We start from the raw sequence: 19,722 nt of genomic DNA, 5'->3' as shown, positions 1-19,722 counted from the left end.
GTAATTAAATCGTACAATAACACCCATAAACCTACTTCACAATAAACCAGAAAAATATTGTGAAAATTATTATACTTTTGTCACGCCCAGATGGGGCGCAGTGAAAATTGGAGTTTTCACTTCTGTGATAGCAGGATTTTGGGAAGGCTGTAGATCCAGTGGTTTTCGATCCCAAAGGTGTAACTTTAATATTTTGGAGGAAGTTTCCAGATGGGTTAAAGAAGGATGAGCCTTTGGTCACTGCCGTATGCAGATCACAGTATTAGTAGGTGAGTATGCTGCCAGGCCTAAATTCATAACTTCAAACTTCACATGAAATCTTCTGATTGTGTCAGCAGTTATTGCTGTTTACAGTCCTCATCAAGATGCAAGTAATTGTTTCAAGGGAAGTTGCTTTAAAGGCAATAGTTACTTTTGTAGACTTTTGGTCACTTCTTGGAATTTAGAAATCGGAAAAATTGTTGTCCTTCTGTCCTCAGGATGTCTGCACTCGCATTTTCCATTGTCCTTGGGGAGCACAATACTCTGCTTTCTCTGGTCCCTCAGAAGCCAATCATAACTGCAGTCAAAATATCTATTAGGTAGCCAACAACTTCTTCACCAGCAAAATTTTGCTCTCTGTAGACAAAGTGAACATTCCTGAGTTAGAATAAGATGATGAAATTTGGAGCAGGAATAGGCCATTTGGCTACTTGAGCCCGCCCCACGATGTAATAAGGTTATGTCTGATCTTATTGTGGCCTTAACTTCACTTTCCTGTCTGTCCCCCATAACCTTTGACTGCATTGTAGATCAAAAATCCCTTCAACGCAACCTCAAATATATTCAATGATGCAGCTTCCAATGCCCTCTGGGGTAGTGAATTCCAAAGATTAACAACCCTCTGAGAGAAGAAAATCCTCCTCCTCTCGATATTCCCTTATTTTGAAACTGTGCCCTCTAGTTCTAGATTCCTCCACAAGGGGGAATCAACCTAGTGAACCTTCTCTGAACTGCCTCCAATGCAAGCGTATCCTTCCTTAAATAAGGAAGTCAAAATTGTAGGTGGTAATCCACATGTGGTCTCAGCAATGCCCTGTACAGTTGTTACAAGGCTTCCCTACTTTTTTGCTCCATCCCTCTTGTGAAAAAGGCCAACATTCCATTTGCGTTCCTAATTGCCTGCTGTAGCTGCATGCTAATATTTTGTGATTGATGTATGAGGACACGCAGTTCCCTCTACTGCAGCATTACATACGAACATACGAATTAGGAGCAATCTCTGCGGTCTCTCTCCAATTTCATAATTCTGCTTTTCTATTCTTCCCACTAAAGAGGATAACCTCCTATTTTCCCACATACTCCATCTGCCAAATTTTTGCCCACTCACTCAACATCTATACCCGTTTGCAGAATCTTTGTGTTCTCCCCACAGCTTGCTTTCCTCCCTAACTTTGAATCATCAGCAAATTTGGCTACAATACACTTGGGTCTCTTCATCCAAGTTACTAATATAGACTGTAAGTAGTTGAGGTCCCAGTACTGATCCCTGTGGCACTCCACTAGTTACAATTTGCCAACCCGAAAATGACCCAATTTATCATGACTATGTTTCCTGTTAGTTAGCTAGGCCTCATTCTGTACTAATATAATATAATATAATATAATATAATATAACTAATACCCCAACACCATGACCTCTCAACTTGTGTAGTAATCTTTTATGTGACACTTTATCGAATGACTTAGAAATCCAAATATACTACATCTACTGTTTCCTTTTATCCACCCTGCTTGTTATATTCTCAATAGTAGACATCAAACACTTCCTGGAAATTAACCAGCAGTCTGAAATGACAAACTGGCATGGGCCCTTTTAAATAGTTCTGATCAGAGGACTTTCTTGCTAGTTTGTGCTGCATTTTGAGGGCGATTTAAGCAGCTGGTAAGTTCACTGGTGCATACTAAAATTGGAAGCCGTTCTACAAGAAGACACAGGACCCTATTTGAGCAACCAATTCGGCTCTCCTGACACCAGTGGAGTTGTCTACAACAATATGGCAGGTGGCTAACTTATAGCTCGTAATGAACGTGCACTTCGTACCTGCCATATTGCAGGCACCATAATATGCAGATGTTCCTGCAATGATTGCCATTTTGTCTAGAATGCATTACTGTGATCAGAAATCCTCTTGATTGTAGGCACTTATCAAAGCAGTGAACTCCACTACTGACCCCACCTTCCTGCACCAATTCCAGCGGGAGCTGCATAGAACACCACACATTATCTCACAGTATCTTTACAGTGCAGAGGGAGGCCATTCAGCCCATGAAGCCTGCACTGGCTCTCTGAAAGAGCATTCCACCTAGTCCCACTCCCCTGCCTTATCCCCGTAACCTTGCATATTCCCTCTTTTCAGGTAGAAATCCAATTCCCTTTTGAATACCTCAATCTTACCTGCCTCCACCACCCTTTCAAGAAGTTTGTTCCAGACTCCAACCACTCTCTGGGTGAAAAAAAATTTCCTCACATCACATTTTCTTCTTTTGCTAATTATTTTAATCTGTGCCTGCTATTTCTTGATGTTCTCAAGTGGGAACAATTTCTCACTATTTACCCTGTCCTTACCCCGCAGGATCTTGAATACCTCTATCAAGTCTCCTCTCAGCCACCTTTTTTCCAAGAAAAACAGTCCCAACCTCTCCAATCTATCCTCGTAGCTACAGTTGTTCACCCCTGGAATCATTCTTGTGAATCTCCTCCTGTACTCCCTCCAATGCCTTCACGTCCTTCCTCAAGTATGATGCCTTGAACTGGATGCAGTACTCCAGATGAGGCCTAACTAGTGTCTTATACAAATTCAACTTGACCTCCGTACCCTTCTACTCAATGCCCCTAATAATAAAGCCTGAGTTACTATATGCTTTATTAACTGCTTTCTCAACATGCCCTGCCATCTTCAATGGCCTATGTATGTATACACCAAGGTTCCTCTGTTCCTGCACCTCCTTTAGAGGCTTTCCCTTTTATCATCATAGAATCAAGCAATTATGCAGCACAAGGAGGAGGCCATATGGCCTTTTCATGTCTGTGCTAGCTCTTTGAAAAAGCTATTCAATTAGCCCAACTCCTTTGCTCATTCCCCATAGCCCTACACATTTTTTCCCTTCAAATATTTTTAAAACTGCTTTTTGAAATTTATGATTGAATTTGTTTCAACACCCATTCAGGCAGTGCATTCAACATCATCATGCTTTCCATTAAAACAAGAATTCTCATGCTCCATTTGTTTTTTTTTCCATTTACCTGAGCCCTCTGGTTACCAACTCTTCTGCCACTGGAATCAAAGTGTGGAGAAACTATCAAAACCATTCATGAATTTGAATTTGAAAACTTTACCTTAACTTTCCCTGCTCTAAGGAGAATAATCACAGATTCTGTAGTCTTTCCACATTACTGAAGTCTGTGTCCCTGGTTCCATTCTGGTAAATATTCTCTCTTCCCTCAAAGCATTAGAGACTTATGGCACTCAGAATTGGCCAAAATTATCTAATTCATATTTCATAAAGGTAAGCTAAGCTTCCTTGCTCATGTACCATATGCTTCTATTTTTATAGCCAAGGTTCCCATATGTCTTCCGAAATTATGTCCTGTATGCCTAGTCCAAGTCTTCTGAATTCATGTAATGTAATTTTCCTTTAAGTCATCTGGGAGTTGCAACTGTGATATTAGTGACTAAAATCCCTATAATACATTGGAAATGTTTTTGATGTTTACCAGTAACAGATTGATACTTGCATTGCAGACACAGTTGTCAAATATTTGCTTTTCCTCAGGATTTTATGTACTTTGAACAAAATTCTGGAGGTGTGCAACATGGTGGAGCTTGGCGGATGTTGTAGTTACAAAATTACAGAGCTTGATGAGAAATGTTATGGTAAGATTTAAAGCTACTTATTAGAATGTTCGGTTGGTAAATAAATGCTGCCCATGTTGAAGCATGGAGCAATTTTTTTTCAGATGAAAGATAAAACTAATTCAATTTAATAACATAATTACTAATGTTACAGATGCTTTTTAACATTGTCCCTGATAGTTTCTAAATTTAGATTTGAAGAAACCAATGGGGCCATTTATGGATCTAAAAAGAGATCTTGTGGACACAGACAGCATAGCTGAGGTACTTAATGAGTACTTTTTATCTGTCATCACTAAAGCAGAGGATGCTGCCAATCTTATAGTAAAGGAGGAAGTAATAATGAAATTGGATAGGATAAAAATAGATAGAGGAGATACTAAAATGTTTGGCAGTACTCAAACTGGAAAAGCACCCAGTCTAGGTTGTTGAGGGAGGAAGGGTGACAATAGTGCATGTTCTGGCCTCAATCTTCCAATCCTCCTTAGATGTGGAGTGGTGCTAGAAAACTAGAGGATTGCAAATACATTGTGTCTCCTGCCAATGCAATGTGGCAATGCAAGATGGCCGTCGATATGCCCACTGGTTCGTGCATGCGCAGAAATCCGATGACATGCACACGTCAGTTTACCCAGCACACCGCCAACTTGTTTTGCTTTCTAACTTGGTTATTGCAATATGTTCTTAGTTTGTGGATTCCATGGATCCAACACATCATTAGTTGGCAACTTGCTCAGAATATCTAGATCATAAGCATTTTATTGACTCTTGAGAGAAAGTTATGCACTATTTTACAAGGAGGGACAGAGACAATCCAGAATCGTTACTGAATGTCGATGCTTCAACTTAATTAATGATTTCTGTCTCGCAATTTATAAGCTCTGTGAACATATGTTGCTAAATATTCAGTGATCTGAAAGATTCAGTCAAAACAGGAAAGAAAACTGTTGCAATGTTGTACTGAGCTCACCATATCTAGCAGTTTAGTGAAGGGGCAGAATCTTGCCTTAAAACATCTGCATATTCTGTCACATTCTCAAGTCTTTTTTGCTTAAGAAGGATCAATGAATTAATGATGTTGCAGAGCTAAATATGATTTTGCAAAGTACTGACGGTCACGTTATTTTGATGCATGGTACATAGTTCTTGAAAGTAAATAAGCTGGGTTCATGTTGCACATTTACCCCCAAAAAGATGGCGACCGCACATACAACTGCGTGTGCATGGCGATGGCAGCAAATGCAGCCTGGCAAATATTACACCCCTGTTCAAAAAATGAGAGATACAAATCTTGCTGCTATAGGCCAGCCAGCCTGATGGCAGGTATAGGAAAACCTTTAGAGAGAATAATCCAGTACAAAATTAATTGTCACTTGGAAGAACATGGCAGCCAACATGAATTCATTATAGCTAACGTGATTTGGCTGATTATTTTTCCACTTTCCAGATCAGGGACAGAACGAACAATCTAAAGCAACCCCACTGGTCTCAATTGCCGACAGCAGTCAGTTTAGCATAGACTATGGATCCAGTTTTACTGGTCTATAAAATGTGGTGCCATGTTATAGAGTCATAGGGTTAGATTTTATGCTCCCCTGCAGGCAGATTTGAAGGAGGGGTTGGCAAGTAAAATCCAGCGGGTGGCCTTCCTGCTACCTATTTGCCCTCCCCCAACCTGTCTGAAATTTTTGGGGAACTGCAGGAGAGGCATTGGGCAGGACCCTTGAGGGGAAACCCACGCCATGTAGAAACCCGGCGGCTTTAACTACACTGGCTGGTGTCAAGTAAAGGAGGGGGAGCTTCTTTGAAGGTCCCCTGGGCCCTTTGGAGGCATCCCTCACCAAACATCATCCCCCTTTAACCCTTCTCCCAGCCTCTTGAACCCAGGCCCCCACCGCCTTAGCCTCCTCGCTGAAACCCCTGACCCTGGGCGCCTCAGCATGAGACTGCCTGTAGTTCCAGCAGTGGTCACCGCTCCTGGCTGGGGTTGCTGGGATTACATCTGATGGGCCAGCAACTCTTTAAGGCAGGACTTTCTCCCTGCAAATTTATTTCCTTCAAGTGCCCATCTAGTTTCCATTTGAAATCATTCATTGTTCCTGCTTTCGCCACCCACATAGGCAGCAAATTCAGGTCATTACCATACATTGCATTTAAAAAGAAAAGTTCTTGCCCCCACACACACACACACACACACACACACACACACCCCCCACCCCACCCCACCCCCCACCCGTATCTCTTACTCAAAACCATAAATCTGTGTCCCCTTAGTCTTTGTGCAATTAGCTAATGGGAACAGATTTTCTTTGTCTACCGTATCTAAACCTGTCAAAATCTCGTACACCTCTATCAAATCTTCCCTCAATCTCCTTAGCTCCAAGGCGAACAACCCCTGTTTCTCCAACCTAACCTTGTTGCTACAATCCCTCATCCTGGAACCATTCTGGTAAACCTCCTCTGCAGCCTCTCAAGGACCTTTTATATCCTTCCTAAAGTGGGGTGTCCAGAACTGGATGTAATACTCTAGTTGTGGCCAGAGCTTTATGCCTCTGCTTTTGTCTATTTATAAAGCCCAAGTTCTCATGTACTTTGCTAATTATTCTCTCAATTGGCTGAATTTTGTCAGGGTTGTGTTGGCCCCAATGATGGGCTGGGAATCCAAGGCAACTTCACCTCAGCCATTTGTGGAAGCCTCAGGCAGATTTCAGGCCAGTCATGCAGCTAATGAGTCACCACTGGGCCTTCAATCCCTTTCAGGAATGAGCTCCCACATCCAAAAGCTGCAAGGCAATTGGAGGGCTTTGCAGTTCTTCAGCCTCAGTAGCATTATTAGGAGCAGTGGCCAGTGCTGGGACTGTAGCCAGCTGAGAAGGCGCATCAATGGATGCTGCCACACGGCAAGGTATGTGGGGTCGGGAGTCACCAGGGTCAGTCAGGCAGCCCTGGTGAGGTTGGAGTAGGGTGTGGTTCAACCGATCCAATCGGACTCTGCAAACCAGACCCCATCACAATTCCAATATCCAAGTCATTTGTGTATATCAAAAAAGCAGTGGTCTTAGCACTGACCCTTCACGAACACCACAGTCTACCATTCTTCAGTCTGAAAAATAACAATTTACCACTCACTGTTCTCTGTTCTTACACCAATATTTTGAATCCAAGCTGACACTGACTGCCTTATTCCATGAGCCTCAATTTTATTAACCAGCCTTTTATATGGTACTTTGTCAAATTATTTTTAAGACCTGTATAGACAACGTGCATTACATTCCCTTCATCAACCTTCTCTTTCTTCGTGAAACAATTTGATTAGATTATTCAAGCACGGTATGCCTATTACCAATCTGTGCTGGATCTCCTCAATTAACTCAAATTTCTCCCAAGTGACTGTGATTTTTCTTTCCCTCTGTATATTCCTAAAACCTTACTCACCACTGATGTTAAAGTGACTGGCCTGTAGATTCTAGAAATGTCCCTGCATCCTTTTTTGAATAAGGATGTCACATTTACCACAGTCCAATCATAGAGTCATAGAGTTTTATAGCATGGAAAGAGGCCCTTCAGTCCATCGTGTCTGCGCCAATCATCAAGCCCCTACCTACTTTAATCCTATTTTCCAGCGCTTGACCCATAGCCTTGTATGCTGTGGCATTTCAAGTGTTCATCTAAATACAACTTAAATGTTGTGAGGGTTCCAGCTCTATCACCCTTTCAGGCAGTGAATTCCAGATGTCCCCCACCCTCTGGGTGAAAAAATATTTCCTCAAATCCACTCTAAGCCTCCTGCCTCTTATGCCCACTGGTTATTGACCCCTCCACTAAGGAGAAAGGTTTCTTCCTATCTACCCCAACTATGTCCCCCATAATTTTGTATACCTTAATCAGGTCCCCCCTCAGCCTTCTTTGCTCTTCGGAAAACAGCCCGAGCCTATCTAGTTTCTCTTCATAGCTGAAACACCCCAGCCCAGGCAACATCCTGGTGAATCTCCTCTGCACCCTCTCCAGTGCAGTCACATCCTCCCTACAGTGTGGCGACCAGAACTGCACACAGTACTCCAGATGTGGCCTAAGTAACGCTTTATACAGCTCCATCATAACCTCCCTGCTCTTGTATTCAGTGCCTCGACAAATAAAGGCAAGTATCCCATATGCCGCCTTAACTACCTTGTCTACCTGTCATGCTGCCTTCAAGGATCTATGGGCATGTACAGCCAACTTCACTCTGATCCTCTGTACTTCCTAGGGTCCTACCATTCATCACGTACTCCATTGCCTTGTTAGTCCTCCCAAAATGCATCACCTCACACTTTTCAGGATCAAATTCCATTTGCCACTGTTCTGCTGATCTGACCAGCCCGTTTTATATCATCCTGTCGTCGAATGCTTTCCTCCTCCACTATTTACCACCACCAATTTTTGTCATTTGCCAACTTACTGATCATACCTCCTACATTCATGTCCAGATCATTAATGTACACTACAAACAGCAAGGGACCCAGCACCGAACCCTGCAGTATACCACTGGACACAGGCTTCCAGTCACAAAAACAACCTTTGATCATCACCCTCTGCCTCCTGCCAGTAAGCCCACTTTGGATCCAGTTTGCCAAATTGCCCTGGATCCCATGGGCTCTTACCTTCTTGACCAGTCTCCCAGGCAAGACCTTGTCAAAAACCTTACTGAAGTCCACGTGGACTACGTCAACTGCAGTATGCTCATCTACACACCTAGTCACCACCTCGAAAAATTCAATCAAATTTGTTAGACATCATCTCCCCCTGACAAAGCCATGCTGCCTATTCTTGATTAACCCTTGCCTCTCCAAGTGGAGATTAATTCTGTCCCTCAGAATTTTTTCCAATAGTTTCCCTACCGCTTATGTTAGACCCACTGGCTTATAGTTCCCTGGTTTATCCCTACCACCCTTCCTGAATAATGGTACCACATTAGCTGTCCTCCAGTCCTGTGGCACCTCTCCTGTGGCCAGAGAGGATTTAAAAATTAATGTCAATGCAATCTCCTCCCTTGCCTCCCACAGTAGCCTGGGATATATCTCATCTGGGCCTGGGGATTTATCAACTTTTAAGCCTGCTAAAACTGCTAATACCTCCTCCCTCTCAATGCTAATTTGTTCAAGTATATCACAGTCCCCTTCCCTGATTTCTCTACCTACATCGTCCTTCTCTATATTGAATACAGATGCAAAGTACTCATTTAAAACCTCATCTATGTCTTCCGGCTCCTCTCACAGATTGCCACTTTGGTCCCTAATGGGCCCTACTCTTTCCCTGGTTATCCTCTTGCCCCTAATATACTTAAAACATCTTTGGATTTCCCTTTATTTTACCCGCCAGTGTTTTATCATGCCCCCTCTTCGCTATCCTAATATCTTTTTTAAGTAACCCCCTGCGCTTTCTATACTCCTCAAGGGCTTCGGCTGTTTTGAGCCGTCGGTATCTACCATAAGCTTCCCTTTTTTTCCTTATCCAATCCTGTACGTTCCTCAACATCCAGGGTTCTCACGACTTGTTGGTCCACCTTTATGGGAACATGTTGACCCTGCACTCTCACTATTTCCTTTTTGAATGACTCCCACTGCTCTGATGTAGATTTTCCTACAAGTAACTGCTCCCAATCCACGATGGCCAGAACAAAAACAAAATTACCTGGAAAAACTCAGCAGGTCTGGCAGCATCGGCGGAGAAGAAGAGAGTTGACGTTTCGAGTCCTCATGACCCTTCAGCAGAAGGTTCTGCTGAAGGGTCATGAGGACTCGAAACGTCAACTCTTTTCTTCTCCGCCGATGCTGCCAGACCTGCTGAGTTTCTCCCAGGTAATTTTGTTTTTGTTTTGGATTTCTGGCATCCGCAGTAGTTTTTTGTTTTTTTTACCACGATGGCCAGATCCTGTCTTATATTAAAATCGGCCTTCCTCCAATTCAGAACCTTTATTTCTGATCCGTCTTTGTCCTTTTCCATAACTACCTTAAATCTTACTGAGCTATGGTCACTATCACCAAATGCTCCCCCACTGACACTTCTACCACTTGCCTGGCTTCATTCCATAAAACTAGGTCCAGCACTGCCCCCTTCTTGTAGGACTTTCAATGTGCAGGCTTAAAAAGCTCTCCTGGATACATTTTAAGTATTCCGCCCCCTCCAAGCCTTTCACACTTTGTCTATCCTAGTTAATATTGGGGAAGTTGAAATCCCCTATTATTACCCTTTTATTTTTACACTTGTGAGATTTGCCTACATATCTTTCCTTCTGTCTCTACCTGACTGTTTTGTTTGGGGGTCTATAGTACAGTGCCAGCAATGTGATTGCCCACTTTTTTTGTTTCTAAGTTCTACCCATATTGCTTCATTTGAGGAACCTACTAAGGCATCATCCTTCCTTATTGAAGTAATTGACTGCTTGATCAATGTTGCGACACGACCTCCTCTTTTAAGAACCCCCCCCACTCACCTCTCGCGCCCCAGCCTGAAGATTCTGTACCCCGGAATATCGAGCTGCCAGCCCTGCCCCTCCCTCGACCATGTCTCTGTGATAGCAATGACATCATATTCCCATGTGATAATCAACACCCTCAACTCATCTGCCTTACTCATAAGACTCCTTACATTTAAAATAAATGCCATCTAACCCTGCCATGTTCCCTTGTGCCTACACTTGACTATATATGTTCTGCCTTCCAGACTCACTTGGTTTTTCTTCTATACTTGTCTGTATATCATCCCTTACTATACCTCCATCTGTATCCCATCCTCCTGCCAAATTACTTGAAATCCCCACCAACAGCTCTAGCAAGGATGTTGGTCCCGTTCCGATTCAGGTGCAACCCATTGGACATGTACAAGTCCAACTTTCCCCAGAAACGGACCCAGTGATCCAGGAATCTAAAGCCCTCCCTCCTGCACCAACTCTTCAGCCACACATTTATCTGCTCTATCCATGTATTCCTATACTCACTAGCATGTGGCACCAGGAGTAATCCAGAGATTACAACCTTTTGAGGTCCTGCTTTTCAATCTGCTACCTAGCTCCCTAAATTCTTGTTGCAGGACCTCATCCTTCTTTCTATCTATGTTGTTGGTACCTATGTCGTTGGTACCAATGTAAACCACGATCTTTGTTCACCTTCCCCCCCCTTTCAGTGACATCCTTGACCCTGACCCCAAGGAGGCAACACACAATCCTGGAGTCATGTCTTTGGCACCTCCTGAGTATCTGGGGAAGATTGGAAGATTTTAAAAAGCCCCTCCACTATCTCTACCCCCGCTTCCTTTAACAGCCTTTAATGTAAGCCATCTGGACCAAGCAATTTACCCATTCTAAGCATAGCTACTCTTTCCAGTACACTCTGCCTCTCCATTTTCACCCCCATCCATTACCTTTACCATTCTCCATTTCTACTGAAATTTTGTCAACATGCTGTTCCTTAGTAACACCAATGCAAAGCGCTTATTTAGTATTTCAGCCTTGCCTCGCACCTCAAAGCATATATCAACCTCTTTATCCCAAACAGGACCCACCCTGTCACTTACCACTCAATTATTATTTACATGCTAGTACATTTTTGGAGTCCCTTTTATGTTAACTGCCATTCTATTCTAATATTTTTCTCTCCTCTGCCCCTCTCAACTAATTGTATTTGGCTTAGCTTTCACTTGAAGAATTCACCTGCCATGTATCATCCATCCTCTTTTTTTCCTTGTTTCATCGTATTCTATATTTCGCTAGTCATCCATGGTGGCCTGGCTTTGGTTCCCCTGCCCTTTGCCTTGTTGGAATGTACATAGTCTGTATCTGAAACATTTCCTCCTTTAAGATCACCCATTGTTAAGTTACAACTTTTCCAGTCTATCTTTGGTTCCATTTTACCCTGGCTAGATCCCGTCCCTTCTCTTTAAAGTTATGTTTTTTTAAATTTAGAAGTTCTACTTTAGATTGTTCTTTTCTCTTCTCTATTACTAATCTAAACTTTAAGATACAATGATCACTCTTCAATTGGCCTACCTCATTCCCCAGGACCAAATCTGGCAATACCTGCTTCCTAGTTGGACCGAGAACATATTGATGAAGGAAGTTCTGAACAAATTTCAAAAATTCTTCTCCATCCTTTCATTTTCCAACTGTAATTCCCCATATCAATTGGAATAAAGTTCTCTAATATCATCATTCTATACAGTTCTTGCACAACTTTGTGATTTCCCTGCAGATTTGCTCCTCTATTTCTCTGACTATTTGGAGATCTATAGAATAGCCCCAATAGTGTGATCACCCCCTTTTTGGTTCTCTACTTCAATCAGATGAATTCTCTCCTTGCCCTCTCAGAGATATTCTCTTTCCAGCACTACAATGCCTCTAATCCATACTGCTACCCAACCTCACTTCTCCTTCCCCATCATTTCTGAACACTTTGTGTCTTTGTATATTAAGTGCCCAGTCCTTGTCATTTTTAAATCATGTTTTTGTTATTGCCACTGCATCATATTCCTACATGATTATTGGTGCTTGTAACTCCCCAACCACCTTCACGCATTTTGTACGTTTTTGTGGGATGCGTTATAAACCTATCTTTGTATTCTTATTGTACTCCTTCTTGGTCTGCTCCTATCTAATATGATACTACTTCCTCCACTAGTCCTATCCAACACACTCACTGTATGCACCTTATTCCTCTTTTCTGCTTCTTTATGACTTGTATATTCTGGTGTCACTTTCCTGCCAAGTTAGTTGAAACCCTCCCCAACAACACCAGTGAACCTTACTGTGTAGTCCCAGTTCCATTGAGGTGCAACCTGTCCCTTTTGAAGAGATGCCTCCTGCCCCAGGATTGGTTCCAATGTCCATGAATCTGAAGTTCTCCCTCCTATACCATGACTGAAGCCACACTTTTATTTTCCCTATTACTACTCTTGCTATTGTCTTCTTGGCCACTGAGCCATTGAGGGAACCCAGTTTATTCTTCCAGTACTTTCATGCAATTACAATCCTGTTCCTGTACTTGAGATATACCATGTGAATTCCTTTACATTTAACAGCATTTTGGATCTAAATGTACACAATGTTTGATAAAATATCATAACATGTACTAAATAGAGATATTTGTCTTCCTGGAAGATATATCCTTTAACATCTCTTGTCTTTTTTTTATCTATCCAGATACTTTAAGGAAGAAAAAGAGATAAGTTGTACAACATGACAGATGCCCAATAACGTGCCTAACTTAATTTCAGCTTGGAATCAATAGAAAGAAAAATAATTCACTGTTATTCTTAGTGAGGTTTTTTTTAATTACACTGCCACATTGTTTCATTTATTATTCCATAGAACAGAAAATGTGTGTTCAGTGTCACCCTGTTACTTAAATGTACATTTATTTTGTAACACTTATTTTATATCACTAAAATTGGTGGTTTTTCTGTGTATCTGGTGGCGTCCGTTGATGTATCATATATTTTGTTATCTCAAGAAACTGGAATAATAAGCTGAGAATTTCCCTTCACCAGTTCTCTCTCTCTCACTGTAACTTCACCAGAAATGGTGGAAAACCCATGTACATGTGTCAGTGGGGTTTCTGCAACATTTCTGGCAAGAGATATGCAGCTGGAGGTGGTGGGGGCAGGGGTATCAGGAAGAATTTTTTTTTTTACACACAGCAAGTGGCAATGACCTGGAACTCATTGCTTATGAGGGTAGTGGAAGTGAAGATGATAAATAATTTCAAAAGGAATTTGGATGGGCATTTGAGTGAAATTAACTTGCAGTGCAATGGGGATAGAGTGGGAGGAGCAAGACCAACTGGATTGTTCTTTAGAGAGCTTTGATGGACTCAATGGACCGAATGGCCTCCTTCTGTGCCATAATGATTCTATGACTTTAAAGTTATGGTAATGGAATAGATCTGTCTGCAAGATAGATTCTATGGTCATAGTTTCCTATTTGTTCTGTCCGTCCAATATATTTTTACTCAGTTGTAGCCCAGTATGAAATCAAAATTAGAAAATAATGACCATGTATCTCAGACCTTACTATCAATGGTACAAATTTTTAGCATCCAAGACTTGATTTTAACAATAAGCTATGTCATAAACAGAAGTTTTTAAAACACTCAACTGTATGTAACAAAACACTGTTAATAAATTATTGCAATTTATACTTCCCTTACTGTCCCAGATCTTTGCCGTGCATTAACATATGGAGAAATACATCTGATAACAATGCACTTTCTCATTGTTACAACCTTTAGTACTATTCAGGAGATAGGTTATAATTTTCAAAGGAGAGAGTTTTTACTGTTTTATGCTTATCCATGGTGGGCGTATTAGGGAAAAAGAAACATTATCAGGAAAACAAGGTTATAATTTTCAAAGGAGGGAGTTTTTACTGTTTTATGCTTATCCATGGTGGGCATATTAGGGAAAAAGAAACATTATCAGGAAAACGCTACTTTTTAAGTTTAGCCATTTTCAACACCAAGAAAGTAGAAGTAGAGAAAATGTAAAAATGTTCGGAGTGATTGTAATACGGATATGATTTATAATTTTTAATTTACAATCCTCATATGCACAAAGTTTATATTAATATGTAGCAAACAATTAAAGCTTCTTCCTTCCAAGAAGAATGGGTGTGATCTTCTCTCCAAAGGTTTCCAAGCCCTGCACTGATGAAAGATTTTGATTGCATTGACCTGGAATCTGTTTGCATTTTGTGCTTTCAGTGACATTGTAAACAATGCTAATGTTGCATTAAACTAACAAAAGATGTAAACTTTTTGACACACAATTGTTCTAATTCCAGTTTATTCTGTCTGAATGGGAGAAGTGAGTTTGAATGTTGCCGTTGGCTATTTGGGGTGAAATTTTCTGAAGCTGTTCACCACTAGCGGGGTCTTGCATGTATAAGAAAATCTGGTGGGAGTTACTTGTAGTCTTCTGTTCATTAATGTGACTGGAGCAAAATTACAGGCATTATAATTTTCTGGTAAAGTGTGAAGTCTCAAAAAATGTTGATCATAATTTGTTCAAAGAGGCTCATAATGTGTCTCTAATGAATGTTATAACCCAATTATAAAGTAATATTTTTTAAAACAAAACTAACACATGGCAATTCCAAATGTGCTATATGCTTACGCCTCTATGCTACCACTGTCTTGTCAATAGCACTTAGCTATTTGGCAGTTCTTGAAGCACAGTAAAAGTGTGTTTATGTTTTATATTAAGCACTAACAATTTGTTTTCATTTTCATGGGATGTGGGCATCGCTGGCTAGGCCAGTATCTTTATTGCCCATCCCCAATTGCCCTTAAGGTGGTAGTGCACCACCTTTTTGAACCGCTGCAGTCTATGTGGTGTAGATACACCCAGAGTGCTTTTAGGGAGGGAGTTCCAGGATTTTAACCCAGTGAAGGAACAGTGATATATTTCCAAGACAGGATGGTGTGTGACTTGGAGGGGAACCTGCTGTTGGTGGTATTTCCATGCACCTGTTGCCCTTGTCTTTCTAGGTGGTAGAGGTCACAGTTTTGGAAGGCGCTGTCAAAGGAGCCTTGGGTGTGTTGCTGCAGTGCATCTTGTAGATGGTATACACTGCTGCCACTGTTAGTGGTGGAGGGAGTGAATGTTGGAGGTGGTGAATAAGGTGCCAACCAAGCGGCTGCTTTGTCCTGGATGGTAAAGAACTTTATTATTGTTGTTGGAGCTGCACTCATCCAAGCAAGTGGAAAGAATTCCATCACACTCTATGACTTGTGCCTTGTAGATGGTGGACAGGATTTGGGGAGTTTGGAGGTTGGTTACTCTTTGCAGAATTCCCAGCCTGTGACCTGCTCTTATAGCCACACCTGGACCAGTCCAACTTCTGGTCAGTGGTAACCCCAGGATGTTGATGGTGTGGGATTCAGTGATGGTAATGCCATTGAATGTCATGGGGAGATGGTTGGAATCCCTCTTGTTGGGGATGGTCACTGCCTGGCACTTGTGTAGCACGAATGTTACTTGCCACTTACCAGCCCAAGTCTGAATGTTGGACTGGTCTTGCTGCATATGGATATGGACTGCTTCAGTATCTTAGGAGTCATGAACGGTGCTGAACGTTTTGCAATCACTAGCAAACATCACCACTTCTAACCTTATGATGGAAAGAAGGTCATTGATGAAGCAGCTGAAGTTGATTGGGCCGAGGACACTACCCTGAGGAACTCCTGCAGTGATGCCCTGGGATTGAGATGATTGTCCTCTGACAACTACAAACATCTTCCCTTGTGCTAGGTATGACTCCAACCAGTGGAAAGTTTTTTCCCCCCGATTCCCATTGACTCCAGTTTTGCTAGGGCTCCTTGATGCCACACTTAGTCAAATGCTGCCTTGATGTCAAGGGCAGTCACTCTCACCTCATCCTTTGAGTTCAGCTCTTTTGTCCATGTTTGGATTAAACCTGTAATGAGGTCAGGAGCTGAGTGGCCCTTGTGGGCTCTGGCCCTGGTAGACACTCAAACTAAGGTTGTTAAAGGAATTGCAGTCCTAGTAGATTCCAAAAGATGATAACACTGTACCCTTCCTCTCTAATGGGCGAGGTAATGTTGACTTTGCAGTTTGCAATTAAGAAGCTGTGCTATTCCCTACAATGTTGTACAAATATCTGAACAAACTAACAGCGCTCTATTGGAGTAAATCATGTATAAGCTAAGACTATAATAAAAGCCAAATACTTTGGATGCTGGAGATCTGAAATAAAAACGGCAAATGTTGGAAACACTCAACATATTAGGCAGTATTTATGCGGAAACAGAGTTAAGGTTTCAGGTTGATGACATTTCATCAAAATGGGTGACTACTGATCATCAACCTGAAATGCTAAAGTTACATGTAAGCTTTATTCGAAAATATTTATTTAACAATACAATTTATAATTTGGTACAAATCATTATACCAGGAAGTCCATGGTTCTTGTATACTCTTTTGGAGAGTGCAAGGTAAATGATGTCAGTGCTGTTATAATCACTGCATTATGTGGAAGAGTAATGTACTGCAATAAACTTATAAAATGTTATAGTTCTGACAATTGGGGTGGTATTCTGACAGGGTGGAGTTTTGGTTCATCTTAACCCTAACCCATATGCCATGGTTGAGGCCAATTAGATATGTATGTCAGGCTTCTAATGTGATTGCTGTTTTCAAGAGAGGTAAAATTTTGGGTTCGGGAGCCACAGATACATAAGATAGGCAGTTGAGTATTTGTAAGTAAATTTAAGGTAGTTTATTAAGAAGCAACAGTTTAGACATGATGCATTCACCAAACAGACAAGAAAATTATACAACCGGTGAGAGTGGAGAACAGTTCAGTGATCCCAGAGGATGAACAGATGGTTGGCACGGTGTGTGTTGATCCTTAGCTTGTGATAGTAGCATTCTGCTCTGTAACCCAAGTGTTAGGGAACTCTACTCCACCCACCCACCCCCAGCGCCCCTTGCTCTTTCCTGGTCCATGTTCCATCTGAACAAGGCAGCTGCCTGAGTAGGACTGTCACCTGATGAGAATTGTCCCCTATCTCTGAGCACTCGTTAATATACTTTATTTCTAGGGGCTGGTAGTTTACCCTATGTCATTCACCCATTCAAATTCTTCTGGCCAATGAATACAGGTACCCAAGATATCAGGGTGGTCACTTTCACTCTGTCCATAACTTTGGCTTGAAGTGTCTCCTCTTTTTATTTACCTCATGCTGGAGGCCATTTGCTAGATATAGGTGTACGCAGGGTGCCAGAAGGCTTCCTGCTATTGATTCAGGAACTTCCTTCCATCGTAAGGTCAGAAGTGGGGACGTTCGCTGATGATTGCACAATGTTCAGCACCATTCGTGAATCCTCAGATACTGAAACAGTCTATGTCCAAATGCAGCAAGACCTGGATAATTTCCAGGCTTGGGCTGACAAGTGGCAAGTAACATTCACGCCACACAAGTGTCAGGGAATGGCCATCTTCAACAAGAGACAATCCAACCATCGCCCCTTGACATTCAATGGCATTACCATCACTGAATCCCCCACTATCAACATCCTGGGGGTTACCATTGACCAGAAACTGAACTGGACTAGCCATATAAATACTGTGGCTAGAAGAGCAGGTCAGAAGCTAGGAATCATGCGACGAGTAACTCACCTCCTGACTCCCCGAAGCCTGTCCACCATCTACAAGGCACAAGTCGGGTGTAGTGGAATACTCCCCACTTGCCTGGATGAGTGCAGCTCCCACAACACTCAAGAAGCTTGACATTGTCCAGGACAAAGCAGTTCGCTTGATTGGCACCATATCCACAAACATTTAGTCCCTCCACCACCGATACACAGTAGCAGCAGTGTGTACCATCTACAAGATGCACTGCAGGAATGCACCAAGGCTCTTTTGACAGCACCTTCCAAACCCACGACCACTACCATCTAGAAGGACAAGGGCAGCAGATAGATGGGAACACCACCGCCTGGAAGTTCCCCTCCAAGTCACTCACCATCCTGACTTGGAAATACATCACCGTTCCTTCACTGTTGCTGGGTCAAAATCCTTGAACTCCCTTCCTAACAGCACTGTGGGTGTACCTACACCACATGGACTGCAACAGTTCAAGAAGGCAGCTCACCACCACCTTCTCAAGGGCAACTAGGGATAGTCAATAAATGCCCAGCCAGCGAAGCCCACATCCCATGAATGAATAAAAAAAAACCCACATTTAAAAATTTTTTTCATGGGATGTGAGCATCGCTATGAATGAATGAAAAACAGATAATGTTAAAGGGGGCTGGTATCCAACCTTTTTAATGCATAGCACATTCCTAAGATCTGGCTAACATTGCTGGACACAAATTTGCTTCTGTTTATTTTAATGTGCTACTACTGCCAAGCATTCTGAATACTGCCCTGTCCTTTTAGCATCCTATGGAAGGACAGTGTACTAACTCATTCTGCTTATAGTGTAGCTCTCAATATCTCTCTTACTTTCAATGAATTCTAGTCAGAAGGTGCAATGAATGAGATGGATACAGAAGGTGTAAGGATATACTTGAACTCAGTGTTTGTACTGCCGCTCTGCTCCCATATTTCATTCACAAATTGGAATCTCAGGTTTTATTTATCACAGTTACTTCAGTAATTGGAACAGAACATTCACATCAGAAGATGTTGCACATGCTCTGAAATGGCCATCTCCATCTCGAACTCTGTTTGAATTTGATGGTACAAATCACTTTTGAAACATTGCTTGTAGTTAGAATATCAGTTAATAATTATCACTGCATGCAATTAGAAAACAGGACCATTAATTACAAATTTATTTCGGTGATATGTTTCATGGCTGGGTGAGCCTGTATGAATGCAAATCTGGAGTGAAGCTTGCAGTGTGAACTTCATTTTCCAATTATCCAGAAACCTGATGGGGTCGAGGTTCATCCTGTGTGTCTATGGGAAGACAGATTTTTATCCCAATGCACCCAGCATGATTTTATTCCCACCAGAGTGCAATTAATGCTTTTGGAATTTGATGTTTGCTTTTGATATCTGACTTGCATATCAAATAGTTTGGTGCCAAGACCAACTTTGGTGATCACTACCTATTTGCAAGCCTCAGGTGTTTAAAAGGTAGAAAAGGATTTCTGATGCAATCAATACTCAACTTCTTTGTGACTCGAAATATGATTCTACATGCTAAGGTAAATGACCATGAGCAGCAATTGTGACTAATGTTTATGAAACAATGGATTTTAAGATGATATTGATACTGATCTAAGTGACTGTTCTCAAGTTGATGTATATATGATGAATATT

General features: G+C 41.8%; 1 protein-coding gene across 3 annotated transcripts in view; it reads left to right on the top strand.

Moving 5' to 3' along the window:
- Positions 1 to 14,691, top strand: part of LOC144682921 (phospholipid scramblase 2-like) — a 104,531-nt gene extending 89,840 nt beyond the window's left edge. For all 3 annotated transcript variants that reach the window (XM_078545817.1, XM_078545818.1, XM_078545819.1), the window contains 2 exons: positions 3,817 to 3,917; positions 13,069 to 14,691. In XM_078545817.1, coding sequence (XP_078401943.1) covers positions 3,817 to 3,882 — 66 coding nt within the window. In that variant the 3' untranslated portion in view covers positions 3,883 to 3,917; positions 13,069 to 14,691. The remainder of the gene's footprint in view (positions 1 to 3,816; positions 3,918 to 13,068) is intronic.
- The last annotated feature ends 5,031 nt before the right edge of the window (positions 14,692 to 19,722 follow it).

Source organism: Cetorhinus maximus, chromosome 7, assembly GCF_964194155.1.
Source record: "Cetorhinus maximus chromosome 7, sCetMax3.hap1.1, whole genome shotgun sequence".
NCBI lineage: Eukaryota > Metazoa > Chordata > Chondrichthyes > Lamniformes > Cetorhinidae > Cetorhinus > Cetorhinus maximus.
Note: the sequence above shows the minus strand (reverse complement) of the source record. Positions and strands in the feature narration are given on the sequence as shown.